A 27,991-nucleotide genomic window follows, 5' to 3' on the forward strand; every position below is an offset into this window, starting at 1 on the left:
TTCATGCGAACAGACCAGTTACAGTTACTGTTTTTGGTTGAGCATCGCTGGTTACAACAGATTATTTCAGTTGATTCTTGATATTTACAATTATATTTTGGAGAGATTTAATATGGCACAAGGGTTTCAACCCGGTACTGGTGTTGCACCAGCCACTCTTGTGGAGATATCAGTGTCTTGCAGGTAAGGTTCCTCATTACTAATCAGTTCTTTCAGCAAATTTTCGACACCTGGCCAAAGTTAGGCAAGCAAGTTGTTTTGCTTTCTCTCATTGCATTTCACTAATATGGCATAGCTATTGAAGCACCCGATGATTATATGGGTAGATTATCCATAACTAAAGATAAAATTTTATCTTTATTTTTCATCCTCTACTTACATGTATTTTAATCTTATTAACACCACTGTAGTTCTAGGAGTCTATTGTATAACTCTGCTCTATTTCATTACTTCCTGCATTGAGCCTCCACAACAACTGCAGTTTCAGTCAGTGACACCTAAAAATCAACATTTTTAAAAATCAATTCAGACTCTGATTAAAAGTAATAATATAACCCTATAATTTTATTATTGATTTGATAATATGAAATGTGTGTTGTTGATTAGGTTTCATATTCATAGTATAGAGGGTCTATCTAGTAGGCTTATTTGTTTTGTTTTCATGTGATGGTTAGTCTGGGTAGCAGAGATGAAGCGCAAGGAAAAATGCGTTATATCGAATATTAAAAAAAAATTAAAATTGAGCTTTATATAGCGCAATATCCACTAAATTTGCTCAAAGCGCTTTACAAGGGGACCTTGGCCAACAGCAACATTTAACATGAAGGACGGGACATGATGCCTGTTAGGCGATATTACAATTTTTCGGACAAAGACAACGAGGTTAATGGCCAGGTACTCATTTTACACCTGAGTACGGTGAGAGAATGTGAGTAAAGAGCCTTTTCCAAGGACTCAACTATGCACCGAGCGTGAGGCTCGAACCCAGGACCTTCCGATCCGAAAGCGAGTGTTATACCACTAAACCACATAGCCGCACCATATGTGCATGCATTGTTTAATAGATGATCTATCCGCTCTACCAAATATACCACAGTAGATGGCAACAAACCAGCACTGCCAGCATCATAATTCACCCAATACAGTAGGGCCTGTTTACATTTACATAATGACATCATGTTCTAGTATGACCAGGAGTATAAGACAAATTTATCAACAATCACGCACACACACAAACACACACACACAAAACACACACACACACACACACTCAAACACAGGTCCACACACACATGTATATTTTAAAAAAAGAAAACAATCATAAAATGCCCTGTAAAATAGTTCAGTCTTAAGGTGCTTCTTATATGTTAGAACACTAGGAGCAGATTATTTTTCTTATAAAACTGAGTTCTACAGACGTGGAGCTGCACAGTTAAAAACCTTTTTGGTGAAAATTATTAATGTAGTTTATTTCTTTCATTAAAAGAGCTTCTGATGATCTTAAAACACGACTAGGCTTATAAACTTCAATAAGATCTTGTTAGTATGAAGGACCTACATTGGTAAAACATTTATAGGCAGATAAAATAATTTTGTACTCTATTCTGTAGTGAACAGGAAGCCAGTGAAGGTCAGTAGAGTAGAGCTAATGTGCTCTCAAATTTTTAAGAGGAACAAGTCTGGGTGCCTTATTTTGTATCTTCTGAAGTCTTTCGATAGAATACTTGGGACAACCGGTTAAAAGAGCGTTGCAATCATCTATTCTACCAACAAGTATAAACAGGCAACGGGCAACATTGTGAAATAAATATAGAAGGAACGAAATTGAGGTCACTTAACTCTTTGTTATTGTTTTTAGACAGCCATTTTAAAGATAATTTCTCACCAAAGTATAGGCTGTAACTATTTGAATAGAAGTCTCCCATGGCTATTCAGTTTCAAATTCCAATGTACATGTGCAATCAACGATTATTCAGACTAAGTCTGATTAGTCTCTCATGGTAGTATAGTTTTTGTTTGTTTTTTTTAGATATTTTAATTATTGATAATTACCTAAAATTAATGCAAATCAAAATTACAATTTTAGTCACTGTCAACAGTAGTCTAAACCCGCTTTATTTGATGAGAAAGACAAAATCATTGATCAATTGGAAGTCCAGATAGAAATTAAAAAAGAAAAGAGTTAACAATCTTCAAAAGTAATAAAAGTCAGTCAAAGTAACTGTGGTATAAATGAAAAACTTAGCTAACAACATAACACCATGTTATAAATAAGATCAAGACAAAAATAATTAATTTAAAAATTACATATTCTGATACTGATCGTGTGAGACAGACAACAATCCTTCTACAGTCCAAAGTAGGGGTATGAGCTGAGTCAGTGTGATATTATGGGCAAAACAGAATTGGTTCTGAACTCTTTTTCTATTTCTTTATCAGTATCAGTATCAATTCCACCTTCTGCCTACTGCCCACACTGTGTCATCCTCCTCTCTGTATGTGCATGCACATTGGAGTTTGAGTCAGAATAGGCATGAGAGACTATTCAGACTCGAGTCCGAAGTGTCACTTCACAAATTTTATCTATCAGACTATAAACGTTTAAGGTTACACATAGTTTTGGGTGTTGGTACGTTTTTTCTGGTTAGTGGATGTTATAGTATTTAGCTACAAGCATAGCATCAATAACAACTGAAGACATGATTGTATGTTTTGATTTTGGTCATTTGTAAATCTCTTTAATGTGACCCATCAACTCAAAATGATATTGCTTGAAGGAAAATCTATAACGAAAATCATGTTTAAAGTGATCATAAAAGGAAATCTAAATGTTTTGAAATCCAGAAACAAGTTCACTCTCTCAATAAAGCCATTTAATATAGCTAACACAGTTGAACCATTTAGAGATGGTGGGTCACACATTTCTCGATTTGATTATTTAGTTTAAAGAAAACACAAGTCTACTACAATGATTATAACAAAATTATTCTTTTTGTCCCAATATTTCACACAGAAAATTGATAGATGCTGATGTCTTTTCCAAGTCAGATCCCAGTAAGTTTATGAGGTTAATGTGTTGTTTGTTTTATATTACTGTCACGGGACTGGTCATGCATTATTTTCTGTGGCTTCATTTTCTATTGAATATTTGCTTCCTGTTAGTCTTTATGCAATTTTGATTGATTTTTGGGGAGTTTGTATAAACGTATGCTAACTAAATGAAGTGTTTCATTAAGTGATGGTACTTAATAAAAAAGATGTGAATCATATTGGTCTTTATATGTATATAACCTCAATAAAGACTACATTGTTTTTTTCATTATTATAAACTATCCATTCAGTTTCTTGGGGAAATGATTTTCAATTGTAAATAGAATGCATATTAACTCATCCGTGATTAGGCATAGTGAACTACATATATTTAACTATTTTATTACCCATGTTTTTCCATTCATGTTTTACTCAAGCATGAATTAAAGTTAGTTGTTTCAGTCATGGTATTGATATAGATTATGATTTTTAAAAAATATTTTGATTCTCATTTGTATCAAAACCATGCGAGGGTGTTAGAACATCAGTTAAATACTTTTCCTGCTCAGTGTCCCAAATTGTTGAGCATGTTGAGGTCAGCATAAGATATTGCCTCCATCACCAACCCTCTCTAAACCCCACCCCTCTCAAATTAATAAAAAATATCCCCCCCCCCTCCCCACACAACTTCTCCCCTCCCATCCTAAAGTACAATGTTTGAAACTCATATTGTATTCTTTTCACTTAAATTTATTCAATTTCTCCAAGGTAAATGCTTTCGTCAAGAGAAGATGGTGTCATACTTAATCTTTTTTTTCATGGATGCTTGATTTCCATTCGTGTCCAGAGAGTTGACGAATGTCTCTAGTGCCCTGACAAATATTTATGATTTTATCTAGATTTATGATTCTCATATTAAGCCAGAGAAATAGTATTTTAAATTATATGGTCCAGGTTTTTAATGTATTATCTAGTGTAAATTATATTTCAGGTTATTGAATTGTCGGAGACTTTATAGTCTGTTACAAATATTCTGTTTAAAAATGGATAAATGACGAAATCATTTTATTTCCATTTCAGTGGCAGTGTTGTTTATTCAAGATGCCAGAAGTCGTGGATGGAAAGAGGTATGTTTAAATTCATATGACTAGTTCAATATTTATATTTCTTAGTTATATTCATAGATTTAAAAAATAGTCCCTCAGCACCATTATGCCCATGGAGCCGGAATTTATCCTCGTTTCCTCACGTGAAACAGACAATATGAATTGCTTGCTACCTCTTGGATAGGACTTTAGTCTATTATAAAGTACTTTCCTCCAGATCTAACAGACCCAGCTACCCAATAACTGCTTGATGTACAGGGGATTGGAAAAAAATCCTGACTTCACCTGGGATCGATACTGGCTCATTTGCATGTGAAGCAAGAGCTCTACCAACTGAGCTATCAGGATCCCCATTCATAGAGTAAACAATTTTTTTGTTTTTAAATAAAAAAATAGTTATTTTTAAAATGTTTTTTTAATGTATAAGAGTGCTAAAATTATTAATATTAAAGTTATCTGCACCAGTGGGATTTAGTTTCACAAACCTTAAGCACTGATGTATAGGTACTAATTAAGGATCAGTGGTCAAGAACATGAAATGAAAAGAGAAAAAAAAAACAACAACTGTACTCAAGGATCTCTAATTTATTTCATAATGTATTTAACAGTAGTTTTTATCTGTTCAATTGCATTAGAATCACAAAATGATGATAATGATCTTGCAGCGTTTTTCACAATGATTGTAATGAAATTACAGGATAGGGTGTTAATGAAAATAATGAAATAAAGATTATGCAATATATAAATCTGCCTAAGTAACTATTCTTGGTTTAGGATGTAAAAGTAATAATATCGTGAAAAAGGCAAACACAAAAGGTGAATTTCCAAACGACACTGTTTACCATTTATATAAGAACTTGAGCATTTATACAGCGCAATATCTACTAGACGTGCTCAAAGCACTTTACAAGGTCCCCTGGCCAACACATGGGAGGAGACATGTTGCCTGTTAGGTGATATTATAATTTTTTCTGACAGACAACCCTGTCAATAAATAGGTACTCATTTTACACATGAGTACAGTGAAAGAATGTGAGTTAAGAGCTTTTTACAAGGACTCAACTATATGCTGCTCAGAGCTGGACTCGAACGCTAGATCTTCTGGTTTGAAGACCACAAGACCACATAACTGCACACAGTGGTGGTGGTGGGGGGGGGGGGGGGGGTAATAAAACTGATTTTATAATACACTGTTTGTATTGTTTTCAGTTTGGCAGGACAGAAATTATTTGGAATAACTTAAACCCGGACTTTGTGAAAAAGTTTATCCTCAATTATTACTTTGAACAGTCACAGAAGCTCAAATTTGAAGTGTAAGTTCTTTATAAACAAAAGCATGATTATAACTGTGTTAATTCTTTTAGAATCAGTATTGCTGTTCTATGAATATTATTTTCCCAGAGCCTCCATCTTAGGATGATAAAAGTTTGCTTTAGCAATGTTCAATGTTTTGTTCTTAATTTTTACTTTTCTCATCGATGACACATATTATATAAATTATATTATTATAATTTTACTTTTTTAAAAAATGCTGACATGAATGTTAACAATATGACTTGTATCATTGTTGTACACACGTATAAACAGCATATAAAAATTATAGCTTGACAGGTTTCCGATTATCTGTAAGCCCCTGTTCAAAGAAGAAAAAAAGAAAGAAATAACTTCAAGCATATGTTATGTTTTCTTTAAAACATGGAAAGTGTTGCATGATGCAGCGCTAAGCAGAAAGATAATATAAGGCAAAACAATTTTTTTAAAGACCCTAATCTAAAAAAAAAAAATCTTTTCTAATCTGTTTTATCATTCATGTTAATGATGACTTCAGTGATATTTTTTTTTTCTTTTTTGGCACCAATGCTGCTCCTTCATTTTTTCAGTTTTATATTTTCAATCAGGAAATGATTTAATGTATACATATTTCATTCTAACTGTCCTGTAACATTTGCGCATCTAATCTCTATCAATTCAGGTACGACGTTGACTCAGCCAATCCAGATTTGAAAAATCATGTAAGTAGCTAGCTTTTACATATTTAATTGGTCAGTTGGATTCAGTAGTCTGATGTCACGCCGCCCGGCAGTGGTGGCCATCTTGGTTCTAAACAAAGAAAATCATTACTTTTTATTCTTCATGCTGGCTAGAACTTTTCATATGCCTTGTGATCAGAATGTGTAAAACTCAAAACATGATCAAATTTATGGGTTATTTTCCTCTGGATACGCTTTTATGCTCGCTGGGGAATTATTTCATAAGGGCATCCGCCATTGTACCGATAGTTTGGAGCCAGTGCTACTAAGTTACCATGCGTCATTAGGAAGGAAGTGACATTACGACTGTTGAAGAGTATTCCAATGCATGACCGAATTGAACTCCACTAAATGAACCCTAAAGCATTTTAAAGTTAAAGTGATGATTTATTGAAATAAGGGTAATAATCGTTTGTTTTAGGTAATGAAGATTTTGACCTTGAAATTTAGATTTAACAAATTAAAAGAGATGCAGATTTTGCACACTAGGTCTTAAGTAGACAGATGGACATGAAAATTAAATAGGAAACTATTGAATACATTGAAATAAAAGCAATCACTTTCGTCCTCAAATTCCCCAAATTGAAATTTATCCTTTTCATGATACTGTAAAGGGAACCGATCACTTAATGCATGAAAGGCTCAAGCATTATTTGCTTATGGGATGAAAATGTTCTTTGTCATATTGTTGTTGTTGTCTTGTACAAGTATAATCTTGATTATTCCATATATAATTTTATGGTTCAAAAAAATCATTTTATGAATGCGTGATTTTGTTTCAGGATTTCTTAGGTCGTATGGAATGCACATTGGGAGAGATTGTGTCAGCCAACAAATTGGCCAAGCCCTTGCAGTAAGTAGACGAAAAGGCTTTCCCATAGAACAGTATGAATGATTAAACGTATGTAGAACATAGTAATAGTTATAATAATGATAAAATAGTGATATTATTGACAATTATATGTTGATGGTGTTCAGTTCATAATAATAATAATAATAATAATAATAATCATCATCATCATTATCATCATCATAGCAATAATAATAATAATCATAATAATAATAATAATCATAATAATAATAATAATAATAATAATAATAATAATAATAATAATAATAATAATAATAATAATAATAATAATAATAAAATATAATAATAATAATAATAATAATAATAATAATAATAATAATAATAATAAATAATAATAATAATAATAATAATAATAATAATAATAATAATAATAATAATAATAATAATAATAATAATAATAATAAATGTGTTCTTCTATAGCTCTAAATGCTGAAGCCTGAAAGCGCTTTATAATATACTTATCAAACCATAAACACACTCATACCGAGCCAAACAGACACACACAACAATTGCTCACATTAACTATTCAAGTTTTACAAAATGAAATTGAAATTCAACAAAATGGAATAAAAAAATAAAACGAATAATTTCCTCATCAAGAAGAAAATGCCTAGGATAAAAATTTCTGGAAAAGAGGAGTTTTAGATTTTTCTTAAAATTTTCTACACTGCCCATGAGCCTTACTGACAAAGGAAGCGAGTTACAAGTTGTAGGTCCCTCTTTATAGAAAGATCTATCGCCAAAATTAGTAAGCCGTGTTTTTTGGCACTTTTAGTAGCTGGAACTCCAATGACCTAAGCTGGCGAATTGGGGAGTAGGGGATCACAAGTTCCTGAATGTACTGAGCACAGTTTTTACACTTGTTAAGTTAAGTGAAATACTCACAAGTTCTTCCCACCAAAAACAGTCACAACTGCTACACAAAACAAGGTATAACATCAAACGTTTGTAGTCTATTACAGATAATTTATTGAGAACTTCTTACATTTCTGACAGTCCAAAAATAATAACAGTTTTGTGCTTCATTAATTCTTTACATTTGTATTGAGCATCTTTCCTTCATTGGACAGGGTGCTCTGTTCATCAAGTAAGATTCTCGTACTTGTTACTTGTAACACTGGCTATTTTTTATTTGAAATAATTTCAATTTATGTCCTATGCAGGATATATGAAATTTTTCTATCATTTATCCATAATAAAACTTTGATTAGAATTAAGAAACATTAAAAAAAAAAAATCAAATATTTTTATTCTTACAATTGCTGCCATTGAAGAGTAATGCATTAATCTCTTGTAATCTTATTTAAATGGTCTTTATTAATGGTCTATCTTGTGATTTCAAGGTTTATCATGTTTTTAGCATTAGCTTTTTAAAAAATCAGTTTATTTTCTAATCCTATAGGGGACCAAAGAAAGATAGCGGAAAAATTATAGGTAAGGCTTTTATTTTTTCTATTTTCTTCAATTTTTAATATTCTATATTTCTTTTATTTTTTTTTTTCTTTTCTGACTTACAAGAAACAACTCTTTTTCCATTTTATCTGGCTGTATATTTTATCAAAGCTCAGGAATTATACTTGGGTATGGAACTCCAATAAATAAAATATGTTTTTCAAAACTCAGAACCTTAAATATGGATACTGGAGGTGTTATTCTACTCAGGATAGAAGCAAATGTTACTTGAAATTTTGTGACCAACCTTTGCAGTGTTAATCTGATGCTGAAAAATTGATTTGATATCTAAATTATAAAATTTATCACAAATCAAGCGCTTTTTTAGGAGGAATAAAACATCAGACTCGTAACAGGATTGGGGTTCTGATAGCTCAGTTGATAGAGCACTCACTTCACATGCAAATGGGACAGATCGATCCCAGATGAAGTCGAGATCTTTTTCATCGGATTCCCTGTCTACCCAACTGTGATTGGATAGCTGGGTTGCTAGATCTGGTGGAAAGTACTTTGCGATAGACTAGTATCCTATCCAAGGGATAGCTAGCAATTGCTATTGTCCATTTCACACTATAGAAATTGGGTCTGTGGGCCTAATGGCTCTGAAGGACTACATAACAAGATAGGGGGTCCGATTGCCATTGAAATCAACTGGTCCAATCCGTCATCTGATGGACTCTCTCACTTTAGACCTTGGAGTTACCACATGGAGATGATGTGTTGTTGACTGTTGACAATTGATTTACAAAGATCTGATGAAATCCCACTTGGTTGCAATAATTTACAATTACTTATACAAATGTTGCTTTACACTTGTTGATGAATTGTTGACTCCCGATAAAATAGATAAAATTGCTTGCTCTTATTTATTCAATTCGAAACTACCTACTGGGCAATTCAACTGGCCCATAGATAATATTGAGTGATTTTATTGAAGTTGTATGTACATGAAAACTGTGATTTGTTGGATGTTTGGCTATCTGTTATGGCGGTATTTTTAATGATCAAAATAAATTATCAAATAATGCTTTTAGCCTGACATCATTTGAATAATTGCTGATAATTTTTCTGTTTCTTTCAGTTGGCGCAGAAGAGCTGAGCAGCTGTAAGGTAAAGCATTATCACCAACATCTTAATCTCTCTCTCTCTTTCCCCTTTCTCTCTCTCTCTCTCTCTCTCTCTCTCTCTCTCTCTCTCTCTCTCTCTCTCTCTCTCTCTCTCTCTCTCTCATTTATATATATATATATATATATATATATATATATATATATATATATATATATATATATATATAATATATATATGTATGAAATATATAAAATTAGATGAGGTCACTCACATTTTTTTGCCCATACAATTGTTTCGATGTCTTCCATCTCGTAAGTCGACAATTGTCCGTAGTTTGCTTTTTCTTTTAGCTGAGTTCGATGTTATTTATTTATTTTCGTTCTGACTTCTGCTAAGTATGTCGTTGGTTGGGCGGTGATTTGTGTTGTTATGTAGTGACGTGTTGTAGCGTGTTCTCATTGTGTGTGTGTGTGTGATGTGTTGTGGAATGTAGTTGCGTGGAAAAAAAGAGAAATAAAAAAAAAATTTTTGTTTGTTTTCGTTTTGTCTTTTTTGTTATTTTTTAAACCATTTTCTAAGTGCTTCATAATATTGATTTTCCTTTGTTGAAAACATACATCTATTTAATGGACAACATTTTTCACATCTATTCGCAATTTCAATATTTCTTGGACATTGACAGTATTATTTTACACGAGGGTGACCCTAAGTTTTATGTTAAACTTTGAGAGGATCGTGAAAATATGTTTTTAAAATGACTCCACGGTCAAGGTGCTGGAATGAGGTTTGAAACTAGTGCCCTTTTCTTAAAATCGTAGTTAATTAGCTGTTTTGTCGATTTATTGCAATGATGCATAAACATCATCATCATCATCATCATTATCATCAACGTCATTATCAACTTCATCATTGTTTCTATCGTAGCACCAACATAATCCTAGTCATAGCCATCACCGCCTTCTTTCTATTTCTTCCCCAGGAACAAGCCATCATTCAGTTCAGGGCTCACAAATTAGACAAGAAAGATTTCTTTGGAAAGTCTGATCCGTTCCTGACATTTTCACGATCAAATGAAGATGGAAGGTTAGAACATTGTTACAATATTATTATTATTATTATTATTATTATTATTATTATTATTATTATTATTATTATTATTATTATTATTATTATTATTATTATTATTATTATTATTATTATTATTATTATTAAAAAGTCAAAGTAATACTAAACTGCTAGAAGCTGTGGACTGTAAAAAGTCATAAACAAAAATGAATATAACAGCTTAAAAAAAAAGAACAAAATACCAAACACGGAACATTTCAGGCTCAAAACCCTTGTTCAGCCAACAACAAAAATCAATGAAAACAAAATACACAGACCTGTTAGGGTGAACAAAACATGACTTAAAATATTTGGAGCATGAAAACAATCTATGTCATTTATCATTAAATAAACATAACTTCAGCTCATCTTTAACTTTATATGAATTTTAACCATAAAATGTTCTCTTTCAATAGCTTCACAGTGGTTCACAGAACAGAGGTCATCAAAAGAACGCTGAATCCAACCTGGCGTCCTTTCACCCTGTCAGTCAGGACTTTGTGTAATGGAGATTACGACAGGTAAAATTATTGTTTTGGGTAAAATAGTTAGTGTTATATTTTTATATGCTGGATTTTGTCCTTAATCATTAGCAAAGGCAAAGGTAAGACATAAATCATTCGTGACTGAAAAATATATATCCGGTTTTAACTCTTTATAAACCACATCTTTCTTATTTTTATCAACTGATCATATTAACAAACTATAATCATCATTCACCATTTTAAAAAAAGAATTAAAGTGGCGCTATATTATTAACAAGATATGAAGTGAATAGAAAAGTGCCAGAAGACAATAGAGAATAAAAAATTTTTCGCGGCGGTGGTGGGGTTTGAACCTGCGACCTTATTGGTACGACAACTCCGCCTGGCAGGTGAGAGCGTGGCTCTACCGTGTCAGCTATCCACGAACACAAAAATATTCGTTTCAAACTCAAAGTCATTACTAGATCCCTCTCTCACCCACTTCTTGAGACCGCCGATTCGTTCGTACACCACCATCGCGAATAATTTTGACCAGCAGTTAAGCTTAATAGCCAATATTCTCAACACAAACATATAACATAGAAACGATTGAGACATTGAGTATGCTCCGGTGTATGGGGTGAATTTTTAAAAAAAAATTTAAAAAATTCACCCCATACACCGGAGCATACTCAATGTCTCAATCGTTTCTATGTTATATGTTTGTGTTGAGAATATTGGCTATTAAGCTTAACTGCTGGTCAAAATTATTCGCGATGGTGGTGTACGAACGAATCGGCGGTCTCAAGAAGTGGGTGAGAGAGGGATCTAGTAATGACTTTGAGTTTGAAACGAATATTTTTGTGTTCGTGGATGGCTCACACGGTAGAGCCACGCTCTCACCTGCCAGGCGGAGTTGTCGTACCAATAAGGTCGCAGGTTCAAACCCCACCACCGCCGCGAAAAATTTTTTATTCTCTATTGTCTTCTGGCACTTTTCTATTCACTTCATATCTTGTTGTTACCAACATAAGTGCCTGCTCCACTCACTTTTCTGAATTAAAAAAATTCACCCCATACACCAGAGCATACTCAATGTCTCAATCGTTTCTATGTTATATGTTTGTGTTGAGAATATTGGCTATTAAGCTTAACTGCTGGTCAAAATTATTCGCGATGGTGGTGTACGAACGAATCGGCGGTCTCAAGAAGTGGGTGAGAGAGGGATCTAGTAATGACTTTGAGTTTGAAACGAATATTTTTGTGTTCGTGGATAGCTCACACGGTAGAGCCACGCTCTCACCTGCCAGGCGGAGTTGTCGTACCAATAAGGTCGCAGGTTCAAACCCCACCACCGCCGCGAAAAAATTTTTATTCTCTATTGTCTTCTGGCACTTTTCTATTCACTTCATATCTTGTTGTTACCAACATAAGTGCCTGCTCCACTCACTTTTCGCTATATTATTGTACACTATTTGTCTTCTTCTTCTTCTTCTTCTTCTTCTTCTTCTTCTTCTTCTTCTTCTTCTTCTTCTTCTTCTTCTTCTTCTTCTTCTTCTTCTTCTTCTTCTTCTTCTTCTTCTTCTTCTTTCTTCTTCTTTTTCTTCCTCTTCTTTTTCTTCTTTATTATTTCTATTAAAGTGTTTAAATCCACTAGAGCTGTGAGTAACTTGCATTTGCCATATTGATTGTTGAGTTTCAATTTAAGCTTTGTGTAATTTACTATAGATTAAGAGAATGATTACATATGTGTCGATTGGCAGTGGGTCTTTATTATATTTTTGAACATCCTTATCTAGTAAGATATCTGCTTTAACGTTTGTCTTCTGTCATTTTCTCAGACATCTTTATCAAATCGTTATTTGTTCAACTCCCCCCCCCCCCCCCCCCCCCCTACACCCCTTCTCCTAAAAATTATTTTAAAAAATATAATTTAGTTTAATATTGCATTCCAATATGATAATCAAGATTGCGAAATTTAGGAATTCAGTATGTTAAAAAATCACTGTATGTTTCCCAATCACCTGGTGAGCGGCGAAAAAAGTGTTCATACCAGTGCTGATGGTTTTTCTCGGATCCGTGGAAATCCGCAATTTTGGAGTCCAGAGGAGGAATTTCCTCCTTTTAAAAATTACATTTTCTTGAAACAATGTGCTAGCAATGAGAGAGTTTGTGGTGGAACACACAGGTGCAGTTTCCCACTCTCCAGAAGTTAGCTAGAGTATCAATGATAGTCTATATCATCTCAATTACTCTAAAAGTGGGGTTTAGTGCAGTAATAATGGGGCTTAAAGGCAATCGTTCAACTTTTTCCTACTTTTTCACTTTTTGTCAACATCAGCACTGAAGTACATAATGTCTTTTTAGTGAAGTTTATTGTTCAGATAGGGGTGGGTGGGTGGATGTGTTCGCATAAATGTTTTTTCCTCCTGAATTGTGCGTCTATGTGGTCTTGTGGTATGACACTCACTTTCGGATCGGAAGGTCCTGGGTTCGAGCATCGTGCTCGGCGCATAGTTGAGTCCTTGGAAAAGGCTCTTTACTCACATTCTCTCACCGTACTCAGGTGTGAAATGAGTACCTGGCCGATAACAGAGTTGTCTTTGTCCAAAAAATTGTAATATCGCCTTACAGGCGTCATGTCCCGTCCAACATGTTAAATGTTGCTGTTGACCAGGGACGCCTTGTAAAGCGCTTTGAGCACATTTAGTGGATATTGCGCTATATAAAGCTCAATTTTTTTATTTTTTTTAAAAGCTCAATCAGCAACCCTGGATATTTTTCAAATTATATTATATGCACTTCAGTGAACGTTTATGAATTTTTATGTTATTTCCGTACACTAAGGTTGACTTTCGATTTAGTTACGCAACTTTTACAATTTTGTCTCCTCAGGTCAATCAAAGTGGAATGTCATGATTGGGATGCTGATGGGGGGTAAGTATTGACATATTCCTGATACTGAACCTAAATAAACACAAACCAGGGATGCCCTTTTTCCGGCTAAAGCTGGAAGACCAGCTTTTTAAAATTTTCCATCTGATCTTGGTCAGTATTGGTGAGTTTTGTTTTTTTTAAAGATGAAAGTATTGGTTGTTTAACCCTCTCCTTACCAACTATCAGAAAATCGTCACATTCGTTACGATACAACCAACATTTTTCTTATTCAAATTTCTTTTGTACATTATGAAATTTAAAGAAAATGAACAGTGTGTTGTAGAGTATTTTTTGCTAAAAAATTATGTATCGCAAGAACTTTACTGCGATTATGTCTGAGTGATAAAAAAATCTATTTTTTTGTTAGTTTTGGGGAAAATCCTGAAAATGGCTGGTAAGGAGAGAGTTAAAGACAATGGTTAAAGAGAAGCTAGATGGATATGTGTCCTTTTCTATTATTTTTTTTTGATGAAGAGAAACTGTCTACAAAATATTTAGTAAAAATATTTTCATATAATATGCTCTTTACGAGAAAAATTTTCAGGCTTTCTTTATATTAGCAAAGGGCATCCCTGATAGATTTTCTAGTATACACATTTATATTGCACAATTCTACATTTTTACCAATCTGAATTCACTACACAATGCTTCATTTTATCCTCCGATAAGGCCATATAATATTTTACCAAACTGCTATTTCACCCTGTACAGGTTGCCAGTGAGGCACCCTTATAATATCAGCACCTTTACAATGTCTGTCATTTCTTTTAGCCAAGAGCCCATTCTTTCTTTAGTCAAGAGGGACGATAATGTAAAATACCTTTTATAAGGAAACAATGTTGGGACTAGAGTTTTCTGATCGATGTCACGCTCAAATATTGGTTGATTTTGTTACAGATAAGGGTACCGATAGCTCAGTTGGTAGAGCACTTGCTTTACATGCAAAGGGACAGAGATTGATTCCAGGTGAAGTCAGTATTTATTTTTCCAATTCCCCTGTCCAACCCAGCAGGGATACATACGGTAGCTGGGTCTAGCATCCTATCCAAAGGGAAGCAAGCAATTGTTATTGTCCGTTTCATGCTAAAGAATGCATGGGTCTAAAGGCTCTATAGGACTACTTTTTTTTGTTTGTTACAAATTGATACATCGTAGTCACCGATGCTACCAGATGATTGATAGTTTTTGTCAGGAATGAGGCCTAGAAAATCAGCACCAGAAGTTAAGAAAAAATTCACGGCATTCTTATCTCAAGTAAACCAGATTCGCATTAGTTTTACCTTTAAAAGTGATCGTGAAAATCATGGTTGTTGCCTTCAAATCTTTGGATAGAACTATATGGTATATTAATATAATTACCTCAAATGCTCACAACTTAGAAATACGATGAGTTTTGCTTGTAAGCTTGATACATTTTTCATTCAAGTCTAAAGAAGGAAAAATAGAAAAAAAAATTTTTTTACTCCTAGTTTTTTTTTTTGTTTTTTTTAACGACTTTAATTTGAAGATATGGTCTTAGAATTTCCCCATCCCTTCCCCCTTTTCTGTTCTCATCTCAATTCAGCCACGATTTTATTGGAAGCTTTATCACGTCTCTCAGAGAACTTTCCAAAGGGCCCAGTACGCAAAATACTTATGAGGTAAGAAACAAATATTTATTTTTTCCCATATTTTTAGTTATTTTATATTTGAATTATATCTACCTAAATGCAGAGCTGGTTGCTTTTTAATGTCTCAAAATTTCACATATAGTCTTATTTATCAAGCTGTACGTTGATAGTGTGTGTGTTATAATTATTCAATGGGTGTTCAAGAAGATATAAAACAGTTATATAATTACAAATCAGACTCATCTCAGAAGGCCTATTCATCTAAAAGTTTAACTTAGTAAACATTTTTTGCCACCACATTTAGTAGAGGCCAACAACGTATCTCATTAAATTTGGATTTGCAAGAATTCCTGATAATGTCAACACCACTTTAAGCAAGGTTGAATTTATCCATTATCAGTTGAACATACTTAGGTAAAGAAAAGAAAACTTGGGACCAATATAAGAGGATTTGAATTCAAGCAGAAGTTGACTTGTGTGGATATATGATTATAAGTGAGAAAGTGAATGTATTTGGTATGAATGATTTACCAAATAGGCGATTTCTGTTGTTGTTATTTACATATTTCATCTTTTGAGTGTGTTAATACACAATCCCAAGATTAATGAATGAATTAACTAATTAAGTACCGTGGACAAAAATTCAAGGTAAATGTATTTCTACCTCTGAATAAATAGTATTGAAAATTGATGCGTTGTGAATACTCATCTCAAAAATCTTTTGACTAAACAAGTATTCAATCATCCCAGCATCTTCTCCTTTCAATCAGATGTTATGATAGAATTGAATTTTAAGTATCATTCTGTATTGACATTTTCAATCCTTCTTTCCAGTGTATCAATGAGAAGAAAGCAGCCAAAAAGGGAAAGAAATATGCCAACTCTGGCCAGGTGGAACTGATGTCTTGTCGAGTGGAGAAAGTCTACACTTTCCTGGATTATATCCGTGGAGGGTAAGGCATTGGATAATGGGGTAAAAACACCCGACAATTAAAAGATTTTGGATTCTTCCGGGGTCGGATGTAACAAACATTTTGGAAGAAAAGTTATTAAAAAATGGTTTTATTTAGGGATGGATGTTTTATCAAATTTAACATCACATCAAATCTAAAGCAATTTAAAAAGTGATAAAAAATTGATCCTCAATAAATAAGAGGATATCAAGATGTTGATGACTGAGATGAATTAGTAAAATAACACTTTAAGACTATTTGTTTTAATATAAATTTAACAACTCAAGATATCCATCAGATAAAATGTATCTACAATTTTTAATTTATCACTTATGACTAGCTACTTAAACAAGTTACAGCTTTATCCTTTTTGATATTTATTCATTTTTAAAATTAGAGAATTCTGTTATTTTACTCGTCTGAATCTTTTTCTTGTCCCAAACTTTGTCTTGACTCGGAGATTGACCATCATAGTTTAAAACTTTTTTTTCCTGACCTCCTATTGTGGGCAGGGAGGTACATACTATGTCTTCAATTCCCCTATATCTGTTTTCCAACATGCTTTCTGTATTTTTCCGAATACCCTGGCTGGGAAGGAAACAGTCAAATGTATAGTTATAGTTTTGGGAGATGATATTTTTTTCCTTGTAAATCATCTCTCTGTTATGCATTGTATTATGTTTTGTTTATGTAGGCTATTATATATGATTTGTAAACATTTGAGTGTATTCCTCTTAGTAGGGACTTGTGCTTGTGTCTGGATGAGACTTTTAGGTGATCTCAAACTAGGTACACTGATAGTGTGCTCTTGGAATCTACATCTGTTCCCTATTTTAACCAATTCCCCTTTGTCTGCCTTATTCTTGAATTCTTTAATTGTAGTTCTAGAACGTTTTACTATTCCATTTTCTTCCTTTTTACTGGCACTGATATAACCTTAATGTGTTGCAAGCGCCGTCAAACCCTTAAAAACATAAACAATTTTTTTCTCTCATTTTTGTTTGACATTATCTTGGTAGTGACATTAGATAATGCATTTACTAATCATATTTCATTTATTTCTCAATGAAATCCTATATCCAACAGGACTCGTATACACTGTACATTTGCTGTAGACTTCACGGCTTCCAATGGAGATCCAAAGAGCCCTAATTCTCTCCATTATATGAACCCTTATCGGCCCAACCCCTATGGCATGGCCATACGATCTGTCGGAGACATCATTCAAGATTATGACACGTAAGAAAGATTGTACAGATTGTTTAGTTTTGTGGTACCATTGGTTTTTGTGTTCCCAATTGTACAGATTGTTTAGTTTTGTGGTGCCATTGGTTTTTGTGTTCCCAATTGTACAGATTGTTTAGTTTTGTGGTGCCATTGGTTTTTGTGTTCCCAATTGTACAGATTGTTTAGTTTTGTGGTGCCATTGGTTTTTGTGTTCCCAATTGTACAGATTGTTTAGTTTTGTGGTGCCATTGGTTTTTGTGTTCCCAATTGTACAGATTTTATTTTATTTTTGATGCCAATTGTAGGCGTTTATTTTTGTGGTATCTGTGGTGCCACTTGTTAACTTTTGTTATTGTATTTGTTATTTTGCATGTGACTCTGAATTCCATCTTTTATTATATCTTTAATTTCCAATTTTATGTCTTAAAAAATAAGTACTCAATAAAAAACGGGAAATGGTATATGTCTCATGATGTATAACTTTTACCTTTAATTTTATACTCAATTATTAGTGTATTATATATGAGATTTGAATTTATTTAATTGTATTAAGCAAAAAAATTCTAAACACATTTAAATAATGATGTAATTTCATTCCTTAAAAGCAAGTCAAAAAGTGAACATCTTTTTACTATTAATAGATATTTTTTTGGTTTGCACAGATCTCTTTTGAATGTTTTTTTTTTGTTTATGCCTTGAACACCATTGAATGTATCGTTAACAATTTGCCTTATTTAACCCATTTTTTATGAAATCTGGAGTCCTGAAAGGTTTTCAATTCTATAATGTACAAATTTCCAGACTTTGTTTTCCTCTTTCCCATTGCCTTTTTTTTAGGAAATGGAAAAGCACTAATGGAAAGCCAACTTTTGATACGATTTTTAAAATGTATTTTTTATTCTGCCTTAGTTTTGCATATGATCATAAGCCACTTTCCAAATTTATTTTATCCTTTAGAGAGCCTCTTGTTTGTTTACTGTATTAAAAATATACTACCCAATTATAATTATAATATTTTAATTTAATTTATTTTTATCCATATTTTAGACACAAGATGTTTCCAGCCCTTGGTTTCGGTGCCAGACTTCCACCAGATGGAATTGTGTCACACGAATTTGCTCTGGTAAATTTCATTATCGATTTAGGGTTAACAGCAATTTGTGGCACCATCAACAGTATTGTGTTCACTGCTCGTTCTATAGGAGTGACAACAATAGCTGTAGATTTCTAGGTTCAGTGATCAAATCAAATGATGGATTGAAAGGATAAATTAAAACAAAGGATTCATCAGGAGTTAACCTCATTTTCCCCCTGTTAAGCGAGGCATATATAGAGTAATAAAGTTAATTGAGACCATGGTTTATTGTTCAACTCTTCTAGTAGAAAGAATCTGTGGTAGAGCTAAAGTAGAAAGTCTTCAGAGATGAAATCCCCCTCAATAAGTGGTTTGGTCTGTAGCCTCTTACTCTAAGATTCTCCACACCAAGGTCATGACTCCTAGATACCTCATTTTTTTTTTTTACGATAGTGAAACATAAATGATGGGATTGACATCATTTTTTTCTCCTTAAAAACTACACATATTTTCACTCTTCCCTAAAATATACATTATATCTCTATATATGACTAGACTTTATGTGAGGCTATGTGGTCTAGTGGTATGACACTTGTTTTCGGATCGGAAGGTACTGGGTTCGAGCCTCGCTCGGCGCATAATTGAGTCCTTGGAAAAGGCTCTTTACTCACATTCTCTCACCGTACCCAGGTGCAAAATGAGTACCTGGTCGTTAACAGCGTTGTATCTGTCCGGGAAAAAAATTGTAATATCGCCTAACAGGCGTCATGTCTCGTTCTACATGTTACGTGTTGGTGTTGGTCAGGGACCCTCTGTAAAGCGCTTTGAGCATGTTTAGTGGATATTGCGCTATATAAAAGCTCATCTTTTTTTCTTTTTTTTTTATGCTATGGAAATCATGTAGTTGATGAAAACTATTTTCATATTTTGAACACAGAATGGCAACCCTCAAAATCCGTATTGCAATGGAATAGACGGAGTGTTAGAGGCATACAACACAACCCTCCACTCAGTACAACTTTACGGTCCGACCAACTTTGCCCCCTGTGTCAACCATGTTGCTAAGTATGTCAAATGTTCCTTTTTTTTTTTTTAAACAGGCTTCCAAACAGTATATTGCAAAGCGCATACGTTTGTGTGCGTGTGTGCACTCGTGTATACATTCAGTTAAGTGTGTGTATGTATGTGTATATATATGTTATGTGAAGCGCTTCGAAGCTTCGGCATAAGCGCTATATAAATGTACATTTATTATTATTATTATTATTATTATTATTATTATTATTATTATTATTATTATTATTATTATTATTATTATTATTATTATTATCATAAATTTTGGTGTGTGTTCAAATTTGAATAAGCAATTTTTACTGAAATATGAAGAAATATACACGAGTAGGGCAAAAGGATGAAACAAGATTGAGCTAAAAGTGGCTTCAGTTATTAGCATTGTTTGGTTTTCTTGGATTTTGAGTACTCAAGGGATGATGGAAAATGCAAGACAGGCCACGAGTTGTGAAATTGTTACAATGTCATAGGGATGATTAGTCGTTTTGAGTTACATGGCCTGTTGAAACAGAGTTTATCTATGACGTGAAATGGCCAGTTTTAGTTACTTGCTACCCTATTGATTTCTTATAGTCTATTGCAAAATACTTTCTGCTAGATCTAACAGACCCAGCAACCCAATTTCTGCTGTGGACAGAAGGGTCTGAAAAAAAACCAACCTTGACTGCAGCCTGGACCAATATAGATTCCTTTGTTTGAAATTCAAGTGCTCTATCAATTTTATAATAAGAAGTCACCTCTGCCTGTATAAAAGGCATTATTATGAACCTAACCCATTATATGACACAAATTTTCCATTTTCATATATATTTTTTCGTCAATGTGTGTTAATTTTAATTAATTTGTCATCCAGATTTGCAGAGGCAGCCCGTGATGGCAATGACTATTTCATATTATTGATTGTGACAGACGGAATTATTACAGACATGCCACAGACCACTGAAGCTATTGTCAGGGTAAGAAGCTTATATATTTGTATATTTAGTATACACTACTTTTCTCTTGCTTAAAACTTTTAAATTGTTTTTTTTTTTTAGAAAAACATAATTTGAAAAGCAATACACAAAGAATATTATATAAAATGAAATTATTAATAATAATAATAATAATAATAATAATAGATCTTTATTGTCCATAAATATGGCAATTTGTCATTTCGTTACACTTGTTATAACGTTAAATGATAACTATAACATTGAACAGATATTTCACTCCTACTTATTTTCTCTCTCTCTCATTCACTCACTCTCTCTCTCTCTCTCTCTCTCTCTCTCTCTCTCTCTCTCTCTCTCTCTCTCTCTCTCTCTCTCACTCTCTCTCTCTCTCTCTCTCTCTCTCTCCAAGTTGCTATGAAGGAATAAGTACAAGAATTCCGTAATGGAATGATTATAAATCTTAACAACGATGCTTTTGCTAGTTGACTAAAAATTTAAACTGAAATGAAACACACAAACACACACATACACACATGGAGTTACACAATGTATTATCTTTGGATTGACACATTTCCTTGTTTATAATAACATTATTTCAGCTATCCCTTTTGATGCCGATGTATTGAATTTGAATCTATGATTATTTAAAAACTTCTTTCCCTTCCTTTGTCTTCTAGGCATCCAGTCTTCCTTTGTCAATCATCATCATTGGAGTAGGAGATGCCGACTTTGAAGGTATTGATATCGCCCATATCTGTTAATTTAAGTCACCAGTTTAGAACTGTTTTGACTTACTGCTTTCAGTTTGCAAATTCTCCAAACGTCGCAGTTTCGGTTGTTTGTTTTTTGTTTTTGTTTGTTTGTATTTTGTTTGTTGGTGTTTTGAATCTTCATATGTACATATTGCAAGTTCTCTGCGTGTATTTATTGTATGCAGATGATCTTAAATTTTAATGTTTCTGCCCCCTCAGTGATTTCCATAGTTTGATTTCTTTAATTGTAAGTCATGTTTAAGCATTATTTGACATAATTTGGAATTAGATTTGAAAAATATAAATTTTCCTTCAATGTATGCACCTATTTGTGTATTGGATGTATCTTTTTAATTGACCAGTTAAAGCTGAGAAAGAACCGGACATAATGTAAAACCTCATAGTGTCTGTATCATATTGATCAAAGGTGCTGGAATCACAAAGTATAGATCGGGAATGGATGTAAGACGAGACATGACAAATGTTAGGCGATATTACATTTTTTTTCAGGACAGAGACAAAGTTGTTAACGGACAGGTACTCATTTTACACCTGAGTACAGAAAGAGAATGTGAGGGAAGAGCCTTTTCCAAAGACGAGTGTCATACCACAAGGCCACATAGCTGCTTTAAATTCTGAAGTCCCATGCATGACCCTAATAACTCAAATTTAAAAAGTCGTGAAAATCAATTTCATGGAAAACAGTGTCGTTAATAATAATAATAATAATAATGATAATAATAATAATAATAATAATAATAATAATAATAATAATAATAATAATAATAATAATAATAATAATAATAATAATAATAATAATTAAAATAATACTAATAATAATAGTAATAATACTTATATAATTGACTCTTATAGAGCGCACGGTATCCTCAACAATGAGGCTCTTGGCGCTTTAAATTACATCAACACAAAACAATATAGAAAGTACATGACATCAAAAAAGAATTGTTTTCAAGGATTTCTTGAAAACAGACAATGATTTGGATTCTCGGATGCTGTGTGGAATGGTGTCCATACCATAATAATAAATGGCATTTGTATCGTGCCTTACCCCCAATTTCATCAGGCTCAAGGAAAAATGCATCGTCTTTAGAAATGCTATATTCAAACTTGAAAAATGAAGCATGGGATTTTTGCATATTTGTTAGAATAACTCATTTTTCAAGAAAGTCTGGCTTATTAGGTTTATGTTTGGGAATATAGAAATGTACAATTGAAATAGGCATTCCGCCCAATCGTGATGTTTAGATGTAAGTAGTATTTCATCATGTTTGTGTCTACTTTGTAGTTTGAAAGATTGCAAGTTGCTTCTGCTTTTTCTTCTTCTTCCTTGTTAGTGTGTAACTTCAACATTTGAGATTCCACAGATTTTTCAGTTCTTTAATTGGAGATATAAGCTTTATTTATTGATAATTTTTTTATTTAAAAAGATTTTTTAATTTTACAAGTTGTTTTCCAATCTTTAATTTAAATGATTTTTTCCCCTCCTCTAGCAATGGAAGTTTTAGATGGAGATGTAGTAAGACTGTGTTCTCGAGGTGTCCATGCACAGAGGGATATTGTACAGGTAAACTGCTTACTTCTAATGTTTAAAACTCTTTAGCATTATAATAACAAAACAAATATTTCCATAATTAGCTCAAATTTTTTTGAGCAGATCTTAATTGTCAAAAACATCAATTTTGTTAATCAGTTTATTCTCTCTTTTTTTAGTATTTTAAAACCCTCCGAAAAAGTTCAATGATCATGCTGATATGCGGAGTCGTTTTAAGTGAGCCTGTTTATTAATCGGTAAATTTATATAGGAAAAAAATTTGTTTCATGTCTTTGGCGTGTTTTTAGACGATCATGATTAACATTGTAGTGCTTTTCATTGGACATCACTATTATTATAAGAGTGCTATTAATATAATGATCATTTTCTGTTATTGTTTCCCAGTTTGTTCCCATGCGCGATTTCTTGGGTTGTAACGGAGAAGACGCAGCATCTGTGCAGGAAAGATTGGCCAAGGAGGTATTGGAGGAGATCCCTGACCAGTTCCTGTCTTACATGCAGACGCACAACATCAAGCCAAAGTCTCCCCTACTTCAGAGACAAAGCACCATTTCTTCAATCCGATCACTTCCACAGTCAGAACAGTGAGACTTTTTCATGTAAAAGTTCTTCATGATTACCTGGCATCAATCCATTCATTCAGTGTTCACCCCATTTGGTTCATTAAATAATCAGTCATATTTTCCTTTCCATCTTGCTCCCTCCCCTTAATTGTTTTTCAGGAGGTTTCTCAAGCTTCCGCTTACTGTGCCCAGTTCTACGACTGCGCAGTCCTAATTATGTGGAGGATGGTTATCTCAGGTTTTGCCTTATCTTAGACCTGTGTATGGAAGTGTTGATTTTATTTTTGTCTGGCAAACTCGGTTTTGCTTTTCAATTTGCTGCCCATATTGATTGTAATGAGTAATTAGTTCATCCAGTTGTCAATTTTTCAATCAGGAAATTCCTGTAATAACTACACAATATACATTTTATAGTTTGATATTGTCATGATTTTAATGTAATCAGTTAGTCCAATTTTAATATCTCTCATTATTCATTGTCTGTTGTGAATTATTGAAACATCGTTGTCTTTGATTAAGGTTGTAAATGGTATTATCCGTTTGGCACAGAGATTTTTTTATTATAGAAGACTGAGATTCCTTGATAATTATCAGACTATATGAAACAACTGCTGTTGTGTATTTGACATGATGAATTTGTGATGGAGACAATTTTCTCATGGATTTTAAAAATTCATTTCTACTTGTAAATTTAGGTTGTGATGTCAATATTTTAAATCCAGACTTTGATTTTTAAAATATGAATTAAAGATAATAGCTGACTGCAAGGTTGTTAAAAACATTGTAGCGTGCTTACTTCGTTTTCCTTCTATTTGTCAGTTTGTTACTTATCAGGCCAGAATATCATTCTAAGGAATCCTGAAGGGACTCAATCAAAATGTTTTTGGATCTGTGACAAACCTCTTGAATATACTATTATTTCTGGGTGCTTTACATACTGAAAATTAAATCGAATTTAAAGTTTGAATTATGAGTTTGAATTAATTCGTTATTGAGGAGAGGCTGTTTTAAACTGGGAATATAACATTTTTTTGTTGTTTTAATCATTTTAGTCATCAATAAAGTTTTGTTTGCAGATATGGGTTACTCCACTTTAAGGCTTGACATCACATATATAAAGAAATAAATAATAGTATGACAATAGTGATGAATGTTGTTGTTTAACTTCTTGCATGAAATCAACCATTGTTGAGAAATGTTGTAAGTGAGGTGTTGAATACTTCATGCTGACTTTTCAGAAGTATTTTGAATGCCTTTGCTCAATACCGAAAATAGCATTCTTATTTTTATTATTGATATTCTATTGGAATGTAAAATTATAGGCTTTTGTGTTACAAAATGTAGAATGATTTAACACTTTACTGGATATATGAATAGGCCTTACTGTAGTATCGATCTCTTAACCAGTTAACTTCCTTACTCTGAACAAACATGTATTAAAAAATTTGGCCAGAAATCTCGTCCTTCAAATATCGAGTGATCTTAAATGACCCTCATCTTGGCAAAAAAGATGAGGTTCATTTAATTAAATCGATCGATATTTGAAGGACGAGTTTTCTGGCCTATTTGTAAATACACGTCTTTCCAGAGTACTGGTTAAAAGCTAAGCTAGATATATTCCAAATTATATTTTCTGTCATCATTTGTCTGGTTTCAACGGCATTCACCAAATGAAAAAAGCAATCATAGCAACGTGACTTTGGCAAGATATTATATCTTCAGGTTTAAGTAAACTCGGATCCCGATTTAGAATAGTTAAATGTGAACTGAAAATGCTTTTAGTTTTTATATAATGCAATAGGTATTACAATTTAAAATGAAAATGAAAATTAATTGGGGTCTCTTTTAATGTTTATGGTTTTTGAACTCTTTCATGCATTTCTGTTCTTGTCCAGATATGAGACAATGACATTTTTCGTAGGTCTGTGCACAGATTTTTTGCTGAAAGTGAAAAGGAGATGTTTAGTGGTATTTTTGGGTTAGAAATGATATTTTTGAAAATTTTATCTAATTCATCTTTCTAATTTACCTTAAACTGACAAAACCTTTTTTATTTCTGCAATTGGATAAAAAAAAACTTATACTTCAAATATTGATCTCTTAAGACGACCCTGACTTGATAAAAGGTTTCAAACTTGGTTGTATCCTTCTCAAGGGATTTTGTGTAGTCCTAGATCATATGATAAATTAATGCTTTGCTTTTGAGATCTCCTTTCGTTCCATGTTTTACATATTCCTCTTAGCTTACTTTTTCACGGTTTTGTATGGCCAGAATTTTAATCTTTTGATTATTCAGTCCTCTAATGTTTTTCTGTTGTTTGAATGATCCAAAGTCATTTTCACACCAAATGGATATTGAAGGAGGTCTTATACTATATTATTACTTTTACCACATACGAGTTGAATTCCTTAATAGGGTTTTTTAAATCTGATTTTGTTAAAAAGTTGAATCGCAATAATCTTTTATCTTGCCATACATATAGTGAAAGAAAATAAGAGTAAGAGCAGATATGGCTCTGTTAAAAAGATGAGTTATATTAATGAGTGAAATAGATGGTAAGAGATAAATGTATAAAAAATGTATGGTGAAGAAGGATGAAATGGACAATGTGTGTGTATACGTGTGCATTTGTGTGTGTGTGTATGTTTGAGTGTGTGAATATACTATATTTTGATTAAGCACCAAATTGATGTGTGTCAAAGAAAGATCTGTAAATGTGTATATATACGATATGATAGAACTGTGATTGATCTAGCATTCTCAATTTCTCATTTTATTCCTATTTGCTATTGATAGTGTTGATTATTTTCAAAAGATAAAAACAGAAAAACGGGAAATTCCGTTGTTCATCCCAAAGTGTGATTAGTCTTAAGTGTTTATCCCTAAAAAAGACAGAAATAATCCAGGCAGCTGTCAAGTGAGCTAGAACGACGAAGTCTAATCATGCCCAAGAAAAAAGATTAGATGTTGACATTAGGGCTTGAACTTGGTTCATTTGGATGTCATTTGTAAGTGGAATACCTTATCCACAGACATCCCCCCCCCCCCCACACCCCTCTTCCTTTATATTAAAATGTATTGATTATATTGTTTAGAGGAAACTGATATCATACACATGTGTCTTGTGTTAATTTTATTACACGCACAGTTGTATAGAAATATTTTCACCATGCCATCAATATTGTTTGTATTATATGATTCATGTAATAAATGAAAAGCAGTGGTAAGGTACACACCATTTTGCATCAGATATCTTGTATAATGAATAAATGAGTCTAAATGGGATGAACTTAAAAAGACTTGAACAATGAATAAAATTATAAAAGATTTTGGAACAGCCACTGGTTGAAGAGAAAAAATCTGAAAAGTTTTTTTGTGGTACATTGCTAACTTGACAAAGCATAATAATTGTTTATTAAATCATCAGAAACATTTTTCGTTTACATAAATGTTTGTGAAAATATCATTTCTAATTTTAAAAACACTTGGTATCCAATGATTAAGGACCAAGTTAAAGAATATGACTTGTTGTTTTATTGATTTGATTTGTTCAATCTCTTTGCAGTGTTCAGATTCTAATGCTCTCATTTTTAATTATTTGAATGATTTATGTTGTGATTCCAAATGATTTAACATTTTATGTTAAAAACAGATCTCCCAACTACTACGAAAAACTCTTAAGATTACGACATTTCGGCTTCAATTTCAGAACTTTTTGGGCATTTCTAAGCTATTAAAACCTATTGAAAATGAAAATTGATGACGAAGTTCATAATTTTAAGGATCTTGAAGTGTTATTTAATTATGGTGAAGGTAAATTGTTGATCTATAAAGTTGACTATAGCGACTTCTATTTTAATCTCCTAATAATTACAGATTTTAAAATTTCCAATAGGCAGATCTGTAAAAAGCTTATTAGTGTTAAATAATTTAGTTTGATTATTTTGATTAATCATTGATATTAATATACCTCAACATAATTTTCTGCTGATTTGATACGTGATACTACTTTATATCTCTTTGATTTATTTACTAAACGTTTTTTTATTCACTCCTCCAATCATGTTCCCTCTATCATTTCTAGTCCGATGTGGAATTATATTCATAATCGTGATAATGGAAGTGCTCTGATGAAGTTGAGATATCTCACGTTTTCAACAATATATCTT

At 32.7% G+C, this 27,991-nt stretch overlaps 1 protein-coding gene across 2 annotated transcripts; it reads left to right on the forward strand.

Moving 5' to 3' along the window:
* LOC144974613 (copine-8-like) lies at nt 1–27,991 on the forward strand. 2 transcript variants are annotated; one of them, XR_013645778.1, is made up of 21 exons: nt 7–183; nt 3,014–3,054; nt 4,111–4,157; nt 5,346–5,449; nt 6,109–6,148; nt 6,949–7,019; nt 8,440–8,471; nt 9,571–9,599; nt 10,537–10,640; nt 11,078–11,182; nt 14,021–14,062; nt 15,627–15,702; nt 16,507–16,625; nt 17,712–17,864; nt 18,900–18,975; nt 19,865–19,992; nt 20,852–20,954; nt 21,611–21,668; nt 23,197–23,270; nt 23,643–24,794; nt 25,375–27,991. XR_013645778.1 is itself a non-coding variant. In XM_078917645.1 (20 exons), exons 1-20 carry the CDS (start codon nt 113–115, stop codon nt 23,844–23,846), a joined length of 1,677 nt encoding a protein of 558 aa, XP_078773771.1. In that variant the 5' UTR covers nt 1–112; the 3' UTR covers nt 23,847–26,375. The 2 variants fall into 2 exon arrangements, 1 of the variants encoding a protein (XP_078773771.1); XM_078917645.1 differs by having other exon boundaries at nt 1–183; nt 23,643–26,375.

This window comes from Berghia stephanieae, chromosome 6 (assembly GCF_034508935.2).
Source record: "Berghia stephanieae isolate SIO BIC M18660-M18661 chromosome 6, UCSD_Bste_1.3, whole genome shotgun sequence".
NCBI lineage: Eukaryota > Metazoa > Mollusca > Gastropoda > Nudibranchia > Aeolidiidae > Berghia > Berghia stephanieae.